Source organism: Myotis lucifugus, unplaced genomic scaffold, assembly GCF_000147115.1.
Source record: "Myotis lucifugus unplaced genomic scaffold, Myoluc2.0 scaffold_341, whole genome shotgun sequence".
Classification (NCBI taxonomy): Eukaryota; Metazoa; Chordata; class Mammalia; order Chiroptera; family Vespertilionidae; genus Myotis; species Myotis lucifugus.
Genome location: NW_005871389.1, coordinates 1 through 14,966, shown reverse-complemented (window position 1 = coordinate 14,966; position 14,966 = coordinate 1). Strand labels below are relative to the sequence as shown.

Below are 14,966 nucleotides of genomic sequence, written 5' to 3'. Positions count from 1 at the left end.
CTCAAAACATGGAGTTATTATCTGCAAAACCCTTGGCATCATGTGTACAAATAGATGGCACTCAATAAGAACTATTACCATCCTATCTAATAAAGAGGGAATATGCTAATTGACCCTCATGCCATCACAAGATGACAGCACCCACAGCCAATAAGGAGGGAATATGCTAATTGACTGCCCCGCCCTCAAGGATGGCGGCGCCCACAGCCACAAGATGGCCGGCAGGGGAGGGCAGTTGGGGTGACTGGGCTGGCAGGGGAGGGCAGTTGGGGGTGACTGGGCTGGCAGGGGAGCAGTTAGGTGTCAATCAGGCTGGCAGGGGAGTGGTTAGGGGGCGATCAGGCAGGCAGGCAGAAGCAGTTAGGGGCAGGCAGGCGAGTGGTTGGGAGCCAGCAGTCCCGGATTGTGAGAGGGATGTCCGACAGGGATCGGGCCTAAACCGATAGTCGGACATCCCCCAAGGGGTCCCAGATTGGAGAAGGTGCAGGCTGGGCTGAGGGACACACCACCACCACCACCACCCCGCCCCCCAGTGCATGAATTTCATGCACCCGGCCTCTAGTTTTTATATAAGGCCCTTGGCATAGTGTCTGGTACACAGTAGGTGTGCTTAATACATGGGAACCACGGCTGTTATCCAAAAAGCCCTCAGCATACAGTAGGTACTTTATGTATGGGGACTACTACTGTTACTGCATTAACACAGTTCTTGGCACACAGTATGTGCCTAAGAAGTGAGAACTATTAATGTTTTACAAGGCCCTTAGTACAGTGCCTAGCACATGGTAAGTGTTTAATATAAGGGAATTGTACTGTTTTTCAGTTAACCTCCTAGCACAATGCCTGGCACACAGTAGGTGCTGCATAAAAGGCAACTGCTATTTTTATCTTTAGAGGGCTATTATGATGTCCAGCCCATAATAGGTGCTCAGTAAATAAGACTTACTGTTGATCTGTAATGCTTAGTGTAGTGCCAGATGCACAGTAGGGGCTCAAAACAGAACTCTGATCTATGAAGACCTTGGCACACAGTAGGTGCTAAATATGGGCTGCGTTCTCTATAAAGCCCTGAACCTAGGATCAACACAGTAGGCACTTGCATTACTCTGGTATAGTCCTTGGCATGCTAACTGGCACACAATAGTTTGCTCAAGATATTGGCATCATTGGTTGATGTAAGCCATGGGGGTAGCCTCTAGAGCAGTGGTTCTCAACCTTCCTAATGTCGTGACCCTTTAATACAGTTCCTCATGTTGTGGTGACCCCAACCATAAAATTACTTTCGTTGCTACTTCATAACTGTAATTTTGCTACTGTTAGGAATCGTAATGTAAATATCTGATACGCAGGATGTATTTTCATTGTTACAAATTGAACATAATTAAAGCATAGTGATTAATCACAAAAACAACATGTAATTATATAGTGTTTTCCGATGGTCTTAGGCAACCCCTGTGAAAGGGTCGTTTGACCCCCAAAGGGGTCGCGACCCACAGGTTGAGAACCGCTGCTCTAGAGTCTCTGGTAGAACAGGTATTCAGTAAATAGATGCTTTTACTATTAACCTATGAAGCACTTAGCACCATGCCTAGCACATAGTAGGTACCCAATAAATGGAAATAGGGCTTTTACTGCTGTTCCCTGGCAGTATTATTCTCCTGGCATACAGTAGGTGTTCAGTAAGTAAATGTGCTTACTATTATCCTATGAAGCTCTAGCCTAGCACATAGTGGATGCCCAATAAATGTGGCTTGTATTGCTATTATCTAGCATAGTACCTGGAGCACAGTAGGTGTTCAATAAATAAGTATTTTACTATCACTCTGTGAAGCCCGTGGCATGGTGCCTGGCACATAGTAATTACCTAATGGATCTTTTTTTATTATTCTCACTCGAGGACATGCTCTTATTGATTTTAGGGAGAGAGGAAAGGAGAAGGGAGAAAGAGAGAAAGAAACATGGATGTAAGAGTGAAGCATTGATAGGTTGCCTCCTACATGCACCCTGACCAAGGATTGAACTACAGCCTGGGCATGTGCCCTGATTGGGAATCGAACCCGAGACCTTTTGGTGTATGGGACGACACTCCAACCAACTGAGCCATACTGGCCAAGGCCCTTAATAGGGCTTTTATTGCTTTTCCACTTGGCACGGTGGCTGCCACACTGTAAGTGCTCAATAAATAGGGCTTTTATTGTTATTCCCTGGCAGTGGTATCCCCCTGGCACACAGTTGGTATTCAATAAATAAATGCATTTACTGTTATCTGATGAAGCTCTTAGCACCATAGGTGCCTAGCACACAATTGGTGTCTAATAAATGGGGCTTTTATTGCTGTTCCTCTGACACACAGTAGGTGTTCAGTAAATTAATGTGTTTACTGTTATCCCATCCCTGGCACACAATAGGTACCAAATAAATGGAGCTTTTGCTATTCTTCTGGCACAGTGCCTAGCAACACAGTAGGTGTTCATAAACATTTTACCGTTATTCTATGAAGCCCTTGGCACATAGTAGTTACCTAATAAATGGGACTTTATTGCTTTCCACTTGGTATGGTGGCTGGCGCATAGTAGGTGCTCAGAAAATGGGGCTTTTATTGCTGTTCCTCTGGCACAATATCTAGCACATAGTAGGTGTTTGATTAAAAAGTACATTTAGCCTGGCCGATGTGGCTAAGTGTTTAGCATTGACCCATGAACCGGGGGTCACCGTTCGATTCCCAGTCAGGGCACATGGATAAAGCCTGCAGCATAGTGCCTGACATACAGTAGGTTGTGGGCTGGATCCCCAGGAGGGGACGTGCAGGAGGCAGCCAATTGATGATTCTCGTCATTGATGTTTCTGTCTCTTCTTCTCCTTTCCTCTCTCTGAAATCAATAAAAACATATTTTTAAAAGGTACATTTACTATTCTATGAAGCACTTGGCATGGAGCTTGATATAATATAGGGATTCAGTAAATAGGTTGTTTTTTTAAGTCCTCATCCGAGGATATGTTTTTATTGATTTTAGAGAGAAAGGAAGGCGGGGGGGGGGGGGGGGGTTGATGTGAGAGAGAAGCATCAATCGAACCTGCAACCTAGGTATGTGTCCTAACTGGGAATCAAACCCACAACCTTTTTGGTGTACAACGTTCCAACCAATTGAGTCCCCTGGCCAAGGCAATAAACAGATGCTTTTGCTGTTATTCTGTGAAGCCCTTGGCACCATGCCTGGCCCACAGTAGGTGCCTAGGAAATGGGGCTTTTGTTGCTATTCTACTTGGCATGGTGCCTGACACATAGTGTGTACCCAATAAATGGGGCTTTTATGGCTGCTCCTCTTATCACAATGCCTGGCACACACGTGTGTGCTCCACAGGGACTGTGGTGGCCCACTACCTAAGACCTACTATGTGTCAGAGAGGTTCAGTCACGTGAGTGAGTGCAGTGTTCTTGGCCAGCCCTCCCAGCCCCACCCCCACCCCCCCATCTCACCTTTGGTTGACACCCGCTTCTTTTGGGTTCGACTTCTCTTTGCTTTGGTCCTGTTTTGTTTGTTATCATCTTCTTTTTTATTTTCTCTTTCCCATCTTTTGTTTCCCCGCCCCCTCCCTGCCCATCCCGCTCCCTTCCCCACCCCCACGTTCTTCCCCCTCCAATAGAACCGTCTGCCCCCCCTCAAGATGTTAAGTGTGTCAGCACACGCTCCACGGCCATTTTGGTAAGTTGGCGCCCGCCACCGCCGGAAACACACAACGGGGCCCTGGTGAGCTATAGCGTCCGCTACCGACCGCTGGGCTCGGAGGACCCGCAACCCAAGGAGGTGAACGGCATCCCCCCGACCACCACTCAGATCCTGCTGGAGGCACTGGACAAGTGGACGGAGTACCGCATCACGACTGTCGCTCACACAGAGGTGGGACCAGGGCCCGAGAGCTCGCCCGTGGTCATCCGCACCGACGAGGACGGTAAGCACCGCCCTGGCCTGGGGACCCCTGCAGGCCCCAGTCCACCCCGCCCGGGAGCCTCCTGTCTGGAAACGGGGCTGGCTGGTGGCCAAGAGGTAGAAGCCGCTGTCAGGAGAGGGAGACGCGAAGCGAGCTCTCGCCCCGAGGAACCCTGGGCTCCTGGGCTGGGAATTCTCTGCTCTAGGCCTGTGGGCACCATTGGCTCCCTGAGCCTTGTGCCCGGAAAGTTGAGCTGGCACCCCCGCCACTTGGTCCAGTGGTCGAAACCATGGAACCCAAGTGTAAGAAGCAGCAGGTGGCACTTGCAAAAAGTCTATGGTCCCCTCACCCCAAATACCCACCGTTGAGACTTCTCTTGGGATGAGCCAGGATCTGCGGCTTCCTGGGTCTGACCCATCCTACCTAAGAGTAGGCTGACTGTGTGCTAATAACATTTAACCAGCAACTACTGGGAGACAGAGAGACTGATTTGTGCCGTTGGTCAAATTCTGGGGTGTCAGTATCCTGCCGCGGCCAGCTGCGAGGTGGAAAGTTTTAAGCTGCAAAGTGAGATGGGTGCCGAGGGCCTGGGGCTCAATGAAGCGAGGAGCTTCCCCAGTAACACCGAGCCCCTTTGAACCCGGTTTGCTTTCTGAGCCACGGGCCGCATTGTGTCGGAAGCTTGGGGAAGAGACGAAGCAGCTCTTCATGGCGGGGGCCGGGGGGTCAGGCTCCGATCTGGGGGCTGGCTGAGAAGGACCCCCAGTACCCAGTGGGCAGCCGCACTGCCTGGGTTCAGACCCTGCTTGGCCTCTTTCTAAGCTGTGACCATGGAATCCACTTTCTGGGCCTCAGGTTCCCCATCTGTAAATGAGAAAAGAGCCGCTCTGTGGAGGCATGCGGTGAGGATGGTGGAGTGTGCCTAGGTCCTTAGAACAAGGCGTGGGTGCCCTCTGGTGTCACGTGGCCTGGGAGGTAGCCGTGGGCACTGGGGCTGCGCAGTTGCCCATCTGTAAATGGTGGTGTGCGCTTAGGGCGCCCAGTTAATCAGCAGCCACTTGTCACCCCGGCATCGGGCAGCTGCCCGGGGCAGGGCCGGGCGCCCCAGTAACGGCACCCCCCACCCTCCCCTTCGTTCCTGCTTCCCTCCTCCCCCTGCCAGTGCCCAGCGCGCCGCCGCGGAAGGTGGAGGCGGAGGCGCTCAACGCCACGGCCATCCGCGTGCTGTGGCGCTCGCCCTTGCCAGGCCGGCAGCATGGCCAGATCCGCGGCTACCAGGTCCACTACGTGCGCATGGAGGGCGCCGAGGCCCGGGGGCCTCCGCGCATCAAGGACATCATGCTGGCTGATGCCCAGGTGGGCGGGGCTCTGGGCAGGGCCTGGGAGGGTGGCTTCCAGGGGGGTGGGGATGGGCCCCACCCCGTGCTCCTGCCCTCTCGCTGCTTCTCTCTCTCTGGCCGCCCCGCTCATCTCCTCCTCTCTCCCCTGCCGCCTCCTCCCACGCTCAGTGGGAGACGGATGACACGGCCGAATATGTAAGTAGTGCCCTCTGGCCACTGGCGTGCTCTTCCCGCGGGCCGTGCCTTGCTGTTCTGTGACACCCACCCCTGCACGCCCCTTGTCAAAGGGTCTCCTCCCCTGGGTCCCCGATGCACCCCCCTTGGAGCTAGCAGTCTCAGTTCTCACATCGGGCAAATGGGCCCAGGGGCACCTGTGGGGGACCCCAGAGGGGTGACCTGGACACAAGACAGAGGTCATCCCTTATCCTTCTTACCTGGGTGGCCCCTAGATCCCAGTTACACACACACACACACACACACACACCCCACTTGCAGTCCTCTCCATTTGCACAAGCCGTTCTGAGGCCTGGGATGCCTTTCCTACGGTGCCCACCCACCACTCCACCCCACCACCTCCCTGTCGGACCCAGACCAGAGCCGGGTCGCTTTCCAGCCCGGCCTGACCCTTCTATCACCAGCTGCAGGCTTCCCTGACCTAGAACTTTCTCTCTCCGTTCAGAGTGTCCATTTCATTCTGGCCCTTGAGTGAGGGCGGGGGCAGGGGCCCGGGGTTAGAAAGGAGGCCAGTAGTGCCACCGTCTTCATCCTTCTGAGCTTGTTCCGGAGGCCCTGGGCCAGTCGCCGCCTCTCTGGGCTGTCTTCCTGCCTTTCATATGGAGGCCACAGGCTCTCTAAGAGCCCCAGGTCTGATGCTAAAATGACACTGGCCCTACCTCCTTCCATAGGGAAGTTTCAGCCCCCCCCCGCCCCCCCCCAGGCCCTGGGAGGGTCTAAATGTGAGGCTCAGGGGCAGGAGACCCTCTGTTCATGCATCCCTGCCCCCCCTCATGCTCTTGACCTGGGGACCCCCCTGAACTCCCAGGCATGCTGGACGTGTTTGTGGTGTGCATGTGTGGGGACATGGACACGTGTGTGATGGTGTTCATGGGTGTGTGTGCGAGCAGGGTGCTCTGGCATTGGTTGAACAAGCAGTCATTGACGGAGCACCTTCTGTAGGCTAGGTCCTGAGAGAGGTGCTGCAGAAATGACAGAGCTCTGAGCCTGCCCTCCCTGGGATCACAGTCCAGTGTGGGAGAGGGATGTAATGGGAAAGAGATACAAACATGTGTGTAGTTACAGCGCTGGTGGAGGCAGGTGTAGACTGGTGTAAATGTCAGCTCTCCAGATGGGTGGGCCGGGCCGCCCTGATCTGTAGCATTTGGCGTAAATACTCCCACCATGTCAGTTTCAAGCTACAGCTAGATGTGCAGGGGCTCGTTGTTGTATAGTTTTCTACCACAAGGGACAAGTGACCCAATAGCCTAGTGGTAAACATAGTAGAATGATTAGGAGGGGGATATTGAGTATTTAATACCTTTGTGCTTTTAAAATTTTTATTTATTTTTATTTAATTGTAATTTTACATAATTTACTTTTTAGTATTGGCTGGGTTTAATAACTGGCTCACAAAATTCCTGAACATTTGAATATTGGCTCTCGTGAGCTGGTATAGGAACTTCCAGCACACCAATGGTCGTAGTGGAGGCAGGGAAGAGCCTGTGCAAAGGTCCTGTGGCAGGACCGGGGCTGGCGTGTTGGAGGAGCAGTAAGGAGGTCCTTGTAGCTGGAGCGGAGTGGGTGAGGGGAACAGAAGGAGGTGAGAGCGGGGAGGAGATATGGCAGGGATTGCAGGGCCTTCTAGGCCATGGGGAAGACTTGGGATTTTACCCCAGGGGAGGTGGGAAACCTAGAGAGCTGTGGGCAGAGGAGGGATGGGACCTACTCAGATGCTCACAGGCACCCTCTGGTGGCTGCTGCAGTGACAGACCCTGGGGATGGGGTGGGAGCCTGATTACCAGGGCAGGGCAGCTCCCTGTTCAGTGCGGCTGCGTGTGCCCATCTCAGCATGGACCTGCTCCCTGTCGGGGCCTCTGCATGAGGTTGTGTGCACGTCTTTGTCTGAGGACCAGGCCCCACGTCCACCTTGTTTGAGCCCAGCCCTGGAAGGAGGGTGGACAGGGCTGGTCTCACCCTGCTTGCCTCACTGACCCCACCCCTGCCTGCAGGAGATGGTCATCACAAACCTGCAGCCTGAGACCACCTACTCCATCACTGTAGCCGCCTACACTATGAAAGGCGATGGCGCTCGCAGCAAACCCAAGGTGGTAGTGACCAAGGGAGCAGGTATGAGACCCCTCCCCCGTGGCTCCTTTGCCCCCGGAATCCCTGCAGCGAGCGTTCTTGAGCCCATGTGGGGAAAGGGTGTGCTGGGCAGGGGGAGCCGCCAGAGCAAACGGGGTGGGGGCTGCTCAAGGGGGCATTCGGAGCCCAGCAAGGCCCAACCCCATCTCCTCGTCATCACCCTCTTCCTTAGCTACTTGGCTCCATCCAGATGCAGATAGTTAACAGCCACCACTGACGCCCTCATCCTCCTGGCTTTACCGGCTGCTCCCTCTGCTCAGACTCCCTCTCTTCCTGGCTGTCTCCTCCCCATCCTTTAGGTCGTTGCTTCGTTTCTACCTCATCCGGAAGCCTTCCCCACCCCACCCCTATCCCACAGTCTTGGTCTGATGCCTCTTCTGGGGCCCCCAGCACCCTGTCATTCCTCCGTCATGGCTCTGATCCCCTGTCATTTGGGGGCGGTGTCCTCATCGCTACAGCTACCCCAGGAAGCCGCCTCTCCTGGCAGCCCTGCCTCAGTTTCCCCTTCTGGCTCCTCCCATCAGTCCCAAGGTTCTGTTTTTGCCCGAGCCAGCATTGAGCTGAGTGAGGAGAGAGCCGTGGCTGTGAAATGTAAGGGGGAGATGTCCCAGGCTGAGGGCACAGCCCAGGCAGAGGCTCGGAGTGTGTTTGAGAAACAGTAGAAAGGCCTCCATCCCACTCCCCACACCCTTCCTCTCTCCGGGACACTCGTACACCTCTGACCACACAGTCTGACATTCAGGCCAGACAGTTTCTCTCTGCATTGCTGCCAGCCCAGCGCATGCTGTTTCCTGAGCCTGGTTAGTCTGTATAGCCTCCAGGGTCCAGTGCCCATGTCACCTCCTCCAAGGAGCCTCCTATGGTCTCTCCCTCCTCTCAGGGACATTGCATTAGAGCTGTGCTTGCTAAGCCGAGCCCACTGCAGACACTGTGAGTGCTCATAGCACAGTCCATTAAAGGTCCTGATAAGTCCTGCAGTGGGGAAGCTTGGTTTCCTTTGCAGAGCCCAGCTTTCCCCCTTCTCTGCCTGACCCCCAAACCTCTCTTGGCTCATTCATTGCTACTCAGACTGTGAAAACCATAAGGCATGTGCAGGATTTGGGCACTGCTGTGTCCCATGGGTATTAATCAGGTACCAGTGAGGGGCAAGTAAACAAGGCAAGAAATGTCTGGCTTCCTGACGAAAGGAGCAGATACAGAGATGAGGCCACTGTGACATCTGTGGGTGTTTTCCTTTATTGGGGTCTCCTTGCTGTTCCTTACCCTCACCTAGCACAGGCCTGCCTCAGGGCCTTTGCACTGCTGTTCCCTCTGCCTGGAACACTGTTCCTTCTAGACCTCCCTGCGGCTCCCTACCTGCCTTCTTCACCTCGTCGTTTCTCAGTGAGGCCTCTCTGAGACCCACTTTTTAAAACTGCAACCCTACCCCGTGCTCCCTGGCGGGCAGGCGGTCACTGATGCTGGCCCTGTGTCCCCACAGTGCTGGGCCGCCCCACCCTGTCGGTGCAGCAGACCCCCGAGGGCAGCCTGCTGGCACGCTGGGAGCCCCCAGCTGGCACCACCGAGGACCAGGTACTGGGCTACCGCCTGCAGTTCGGCCGAGAGGACTCGTCACCCCTGGCCACGCTGGAGTTCCTGCCCACCGAGGACCACTACACGGCGTCAGGCGTGCACAAGGGGGCCACCTATGTGTTCCGGCTGGCAGGCTCGCAGCCGAAGTGGCCTGGGCGAGGAGGCGGCGGGAGGTCCTTGAGCATCCGGGAGGACACGCCCCGCGGCCATCCGCAATTCCTCGAGGCGGCTGGCAACGTCTCGGCCGGCACCGTCCTGCTGTGCTGGCTGCCGCCCGTGCCTGCGGAGCGCAACGGTGCCATCGTCAAGTACACGGTGGCGGTCCGGGAGGCCGGTGCCCCGGGCCCCGCCCGCGAGACTGAGCTGCTGGCAGCGGCCGAGCCGGGTGCTGAGAACGTGCTCACGCTGCAGGGCCTCAAGCCCGACACGGCCTATGACCTCCAAGTGCGGGCCCACACGCGCCGGGGCCCCGGCCCCTACAGCCCCCCTGTCCGCTACCGGACGTTCCTGCGGGACCAAGGTAGGCGCGCGGAGACCCCGCACCAGAGCCGGACCGGGCCTTGCGCCCCCCCCCACCCCAGCCCCCTCCCTCTCCCCCGCCAGGTAAGTGGTCACTTTTCTGCTTCCTCGTGATGCTCGAGGCGAGTCTGGACCCCGAGGCTCTGGCGTTGGCAAAGGTGGGACGTGCCTCGGTGGCACCACCATCCCCCACCCCTCTTCTCCTCTGCCTTCTCTCTGCAGCCGCGCCGTCTCCCCCAGCAGGGTCTTGGGACAGGGCCAGGCAGGGCCGGGCCAGGGCCAGGCAGGAAGGCCACGGGCACAGCGGACAACAGGGAAGGCCTGGGCCGCCCCACCCCACCCGCCCGCCCGGCCCTGCCTGGCACTTACCGGGCTTCTCTTCTGCTCTCTCCCGCTGGGCTGCTGCCTGGTAGTCTCGCCCAAGAACTTCAAGGTGAAGATGATCATGAAGACGTCGGTCCTGCTCAGCTGGGAGTTCCCCGACAACTACAACTCGCCCACACCCTACAAGGTGTGGCCCCGGCAGGCGGGGTGGGCGGGTCCGGTTTAGAGCGTGGCCGGGGCGGGGGCTAGGTCTGGAGTTGGGGCTTGTTGGGGTGGTGTTGGGGTTCAGCTGGACTCGGGGCTGAGTGGGATTGGGCTTCACTGGGGATTGAGGCTCCGTCTGGGGTTGGGGTTCACTCTGGGATTAGGTCTCAAAGTTGGGACTCAGCTGGGATTGAAGTTTAATCTGGGATTAGGGCTCAGTAAGGATTGGGGCTCCAGTGAGAGTGGGGGCTCAGCCTGGGGTGAGGGCTCAGCTGGGATGTAGGTTTAGTCGGGGTCGAAGGTCAGCCCAGACCCCACTGAGCCAGGCCCGGCCCACAGATCCAGTACAACGGGCTCACCCTGGACGTGGATGGCCGCACCACCAAAAAGCTCATCACGCACCTCAAGCCCCACACCTTCTACAACTTCGTGCTGACCAACCGCGGCAGCAGCCTGGGCGGCCTCCAGCAGACGGTCACGGCCTGGACTGCCTTCAACCTGCTCAGCGGCAAGCCCAGCGTGGCCCCCAAGCCCAACACCGACGGCTTCATCATGGTGTATCTTCCCGACGGCCAGAGCCCCGTGCCCGTCCAGTATGCCGACGTCCCAGGGCCCCTCGCCCCCCTTAGCCAGCCACCTGACCTTCCCGAGCCTCCGTTCCTCAGCCAGGGTTGGGGCTAGGCTGGAGCCGAGGCGTGTTGGGGTGGTGTTTATAGGATGGGGGTTCCGCCAGCCCCGCCTGTGTGGTCCCCACGGAGGTCCCGTGCTTCTCACAGGAAGAGTCACTAACTGGCCTGTGTCTGCTTCTCCAACGTCTTCTGACACCCTGTGTGCCTGACCTACTGGTTTTGGGTTCCCAGATTGGTGGGGAGGCCACTCTGCACCGACTCTCAGCCCCTGGGTGTGGCAGTAAGGGGCAGAGGAGAATTAAAGGCTCCAAAAATGTGTGGGCGTGCAAGCTGGGGCTTTGAAGGGTGCGTAGGAATTCAAGAAATACAACTGCGCGGGAAAGGCTTTGTAGGCAGAAGTCAGTGTGATCGATGGCCTGGAGGTTCAAACATGGCTGGGGCTGTAGGGCAATAGGCCCCACTGTAGGAGCAGAAGGGAGATTCAGGAAGGGAGACTCCCCACTCGGCCCCCGGAGGGCAGCTCTGTCCGGTCGGCCTACAGGCGGCGCCCCTCTGACGCTCCTCTCGTGACAGGAACTACTTCATTGTGATGGTGCCGCTGCGCAAGTCTCGCGGTGGCCAGTTCCTGACCCCGCTGGGCAGCCCGGAGGACATGGACCTGGAGGAGGTGAGGGCCAGGGCCCAGCCTGCCCGGGGCGGACACGTCCCAGCCGCCCTGAGCCCCAGGGATCCCAGCCGGCCCTGAGCAGCCCACGCCTCTGTTTCCGTAGCTCATCCAGGACATCTCCCGGCTGCAGAGGCGCAGCCTGCGGCACTCGCGCCAGCTCGAGGCGCCCCGGCCCTACATCGCGGCTCGCTTCTCGGTGCTGCCCCCCACCTTCCAGCCCGGGGACCAGAAGCAGTACGGCGGCTTCGACAACAGAGGCCTGGAGCCCGGCCACCGCTACGTCCTCTTCGTGCTCGCCGTGCTGCAGAAGAGCGAGCCCGTGAGTCCCCACGGTGTCCGCCCCTCCCAGCCACGCCCGCTGTGTGAGGCCGGCCCCAACACGTGAGGGCCCTGACCTCGGAGCCAGACACCGATCCTCCCAGCTTCCTGGGCCCAGGGAAGGACTTGAAGTCGGGGGACTGCCAAGAGGAAGGCCTTTTAGAGGAAGGAACTTGGGAATTGGGGCTTTGGCTGGATGGGTAGGGGTTCAACCAGAAAGGGCACCGCAGGATCTGCATGTGCAAAGGTCTGGAGGCGCAAGAGGAACAGAAAGGAGTTGAGAGTGGCAGGCGGGGAGGGGGTGCCAGGTTGGCAAGGGCCAGGGTTCTCAGGAGCTACAGGCGGGTGGGGAGCCTGGGAGGGGCATCGGGGTGTGTGGAGGAAGGCGCGTCTGGCTCTGAGGAGGAGGGACGCTGACGGAGGTTCTCTCCACCTGTGTGCGCAGACGTTCGCCGCCAGTCCCTTCTCGGACCCCTTCCAGTTGGACAACCCGGACCCCCAGCCCATCGTGGACGGCGAGGAGGGGCTCATCTGGGTGATCGGGCCCGTGCTGGCCGTGGTCTTCATCATCTGCATTGTTATTGCCATCCTGCTCTACAAGAAGTGAGGCCCCGCACTCCCCTGGACAGAAGGGGGGTTCCCGGAAAAGGAGGGTGTGAGGGGGGTCATCTCAGAAGATCATCATGGGAGCCCTCAATGGTATCGATGGGGAACCCTAGCCCAGAAGTTAAGCTGCTTGATCACAGTCCGCAGCCCGGCAGGACGGGTTCACACCGGCCAGAGGCTCGACTCCTTTAGGCCCCACAGTCCCCTGAGGGGGAAGGTATGGGGCAGAGGCTGTCAGTCCAGTTTAATGACAATAGTGCTCGTAGCGGGCACGTGGGCCCTGTCTCAGCTTGGACAGGGAGGGTGGTGGCCCCGCAACCAGGATGAGCCCTGTTTCCTGGGTGAGACCGAGGCTCAGAGGTTAGGAAAGCCACCCGCCGTTACCGAGCAGGCTCATGTGGCCAGCACACCCTCACCTGTCTTCTTTCCCTCCTCTCCTGTGCCTGCTTTTGGGAGCAGCAAACCTGACAGGTAAGAACTGGCCCTCCCCTCTAGAGGCCCAGGGAGGCTGAGGAGGGCGGGGTGGGGGGGGGCTGGCTGCTCCTATAGTTGCACACGTGTGTACGCATGACCCTGGGAACCCCAGTCATGTGTATACACGGGGCCTGGAGTGTGTTCACACGTGTATACACACCTGTGGGCACATGCTGGCACTCACCGATTCTTCTCTCTCCTCCAAAGTAAACGCAAGGACTCGGAGCCCCGCACCAAATGCCTGCTGAACAACGCCGACCTCGCCCCCCACCACCCCAAGGACCCTGTGGAAATGAGGCGCATCAACTTCCAGACCCCAGGTATGTGCTTCCCCCAGGTGCCAGGGCAGCGCTGCCCGGGGAGAGGGCGCTGCCTGCGGCGACCCTCCCGGCCTCGCCACACTGTGCTCGGTGCAGTCAGTTCCCGATTCCCAGCTTCCTACCTGTGCCAGGCTTGGAACTCTCACGGGTCGGTTCTGCTTTACAACCAAACGAGGCTTTTGCTGTCTTCTGTGAGGAGCTTAAAGGACGTGTTAAACCACAAAGCCCTCCTCCTTTCTTCTGGCAGAAAGAGCTCTGCTTCTGTTCACACCTCTAGTCTGAAGACCACTTGACCTTTTCCCACACTCCCTGGGATGTGCCCCTAGCAAGACACTAATTACACCTCCCACCGGGCCCGCCACTCCCCTCCACGCCACAGATGCTCGTGCGCCGTCTGCCTCCGAACAGCTCCCTGTAGATGAGTAAGGTGCCGCTTAGGTCACTCCACGCCCGGTGGGAAGCTGAATCAGTCTTGTCCGTGATCATCTTCACGTACAGGAACCACGCACTCCCGCCTCCTCCCTCTGACCGGCTCGTGCCAGCTGCTTCTAACCAAACAAGGGGTTTTCCATGTAACTGACGGTGGCTGTTCCTAACGTGGTTCCCTTGTTCCCGTGACCTGAGCTCTGGAATCTGCTTTCTGTTTCTGAACTGGTCCATATTAACTCGGTTTCCAGCCAAACAGAGATTTTAAACATATTTAACTGATGGCTGCCGTGCTCCGTAGGAATCACGGAAGGTCGCATGCGGCACCTCTAACGTGCTCCCTGCTCTTCTCTCTCCTGTGGCAGTTGTTTCCATCCCAATGAGGGTTTCAGACTTGTGTGTTTAACCGATGGCTGACGTCCTCGTAAAGTTCATGGCGTCGGCCCCTGTCCTTCCTCCACCCTCAGTTCTCCCTCACCATCCTGCCTTCTCCAAACCCCGCAGTGGCCCACACGGGGACCCAGGGCCAGAGGGGTGTGGGTGACGTTGACGGAAGAAACTAAAGCTGTGGGACCCTCCCAGAGTCGTGGCTGAACACCGGGCGGCAGAAGCAGCCGCTGCCCCGGGTCCGGGGCCGGGCCGCAGCGCGTGTCCCTCACGGCTGGCGTGCTTGGCCCTGTGTCTGTCGGCCGCCGTGTGCGCGCACCCAGCACGGGGTGGGGGAGGCAGCGCCCCGCGTGTTTTCATTTATTTATTGTTTGCTGTTTCTGCAGATTCAGGCCTCAGCAGCCCCCTCAGGGAGCCGGGGTTTCACTTTGAAAGTTAGTTCCTGTGTCTTTCTGTTCTCGGCTCCCTTCCCCACCCGCCCCTCGTTTGTTTTCATCTTTGGTTTCTCCATCCCGCCACCTCTCTCTGCCCACCTGTCCTGCGCTGGCTTCAGGGGGACGGGGTCCGGCCCACTGTGCCCTTAGCGTGCTGGTGGTGACTGTGCGGGGGTGGGACAGGGACGTAGGTGAGGCACATACGAACGGAAGAACAGGAGCCCGCCCCCGTGACAGGCAGGGAGAGCCACCAGGCACGTGGGCACCAGCCTCACACTCCATGGGGGGGGCCCCCACCAGAACAACAGTTGTTCACCAGCCGGCCTGGCAACACTTGACCCGTTTGATGTAGCTGCAGAGTGCGAGTGTGAGCGCACAGGGAGCACTGGCCGGGGCGTGGAGATGGGTCTGGCAGACCCAGATACCAGGAAGAAAGAGCCAGGCCCACCCCACTC

At 57.8% G+C, this 14,966-nt stretch overlaps 1 protein-coding gene across 1 annotated transcript in view; it reads left to right on the top strand.

The window, feature by feature from the left end:
- PTPRS (protein tyrosine phosphatase, receptor type S) overlaps positions 1-14,516 on the top strand; it is a 55,052-nt gene extending 40,536 nt beyond the window's left edge. The window contains 14 exon segments of the mRNA XM_023764625.1: positions 3,646-3,951; positions 5,093-5,286; positions 7,496-7,613; positions 9,112-9,335; positions 9,337-9,372; positions 9,375-9,723; positions 10,136-10,233; positions 10,590-10,843; positions 11,453-11,546; positions 11,650-11,865; positions 12,310-12,467; positions 12,930-12,941; positions 13,152-13,264; positions 14,464-14,516. Coding sequence (XP_023620393.1) covers positions 3,646-3,951; positions 5,093-5,286; positions 7,496-7,613; positions 9,112-9,335; positions 9,337-9,372; positions 9,375-9,723; positions 10,136-10,233; positions 10,590-10,843; positions 11,453-11,546; positions 11,650-11,865; positions 12,310-12,467; positions 12,930-12,941; positions 13,152-13,264; positions 14,464-14,516 — 2,225 coding nt within the window.
- The last annotated feature ends 450 nt before the right edge of the window (positions 14,517-14,966 follow it).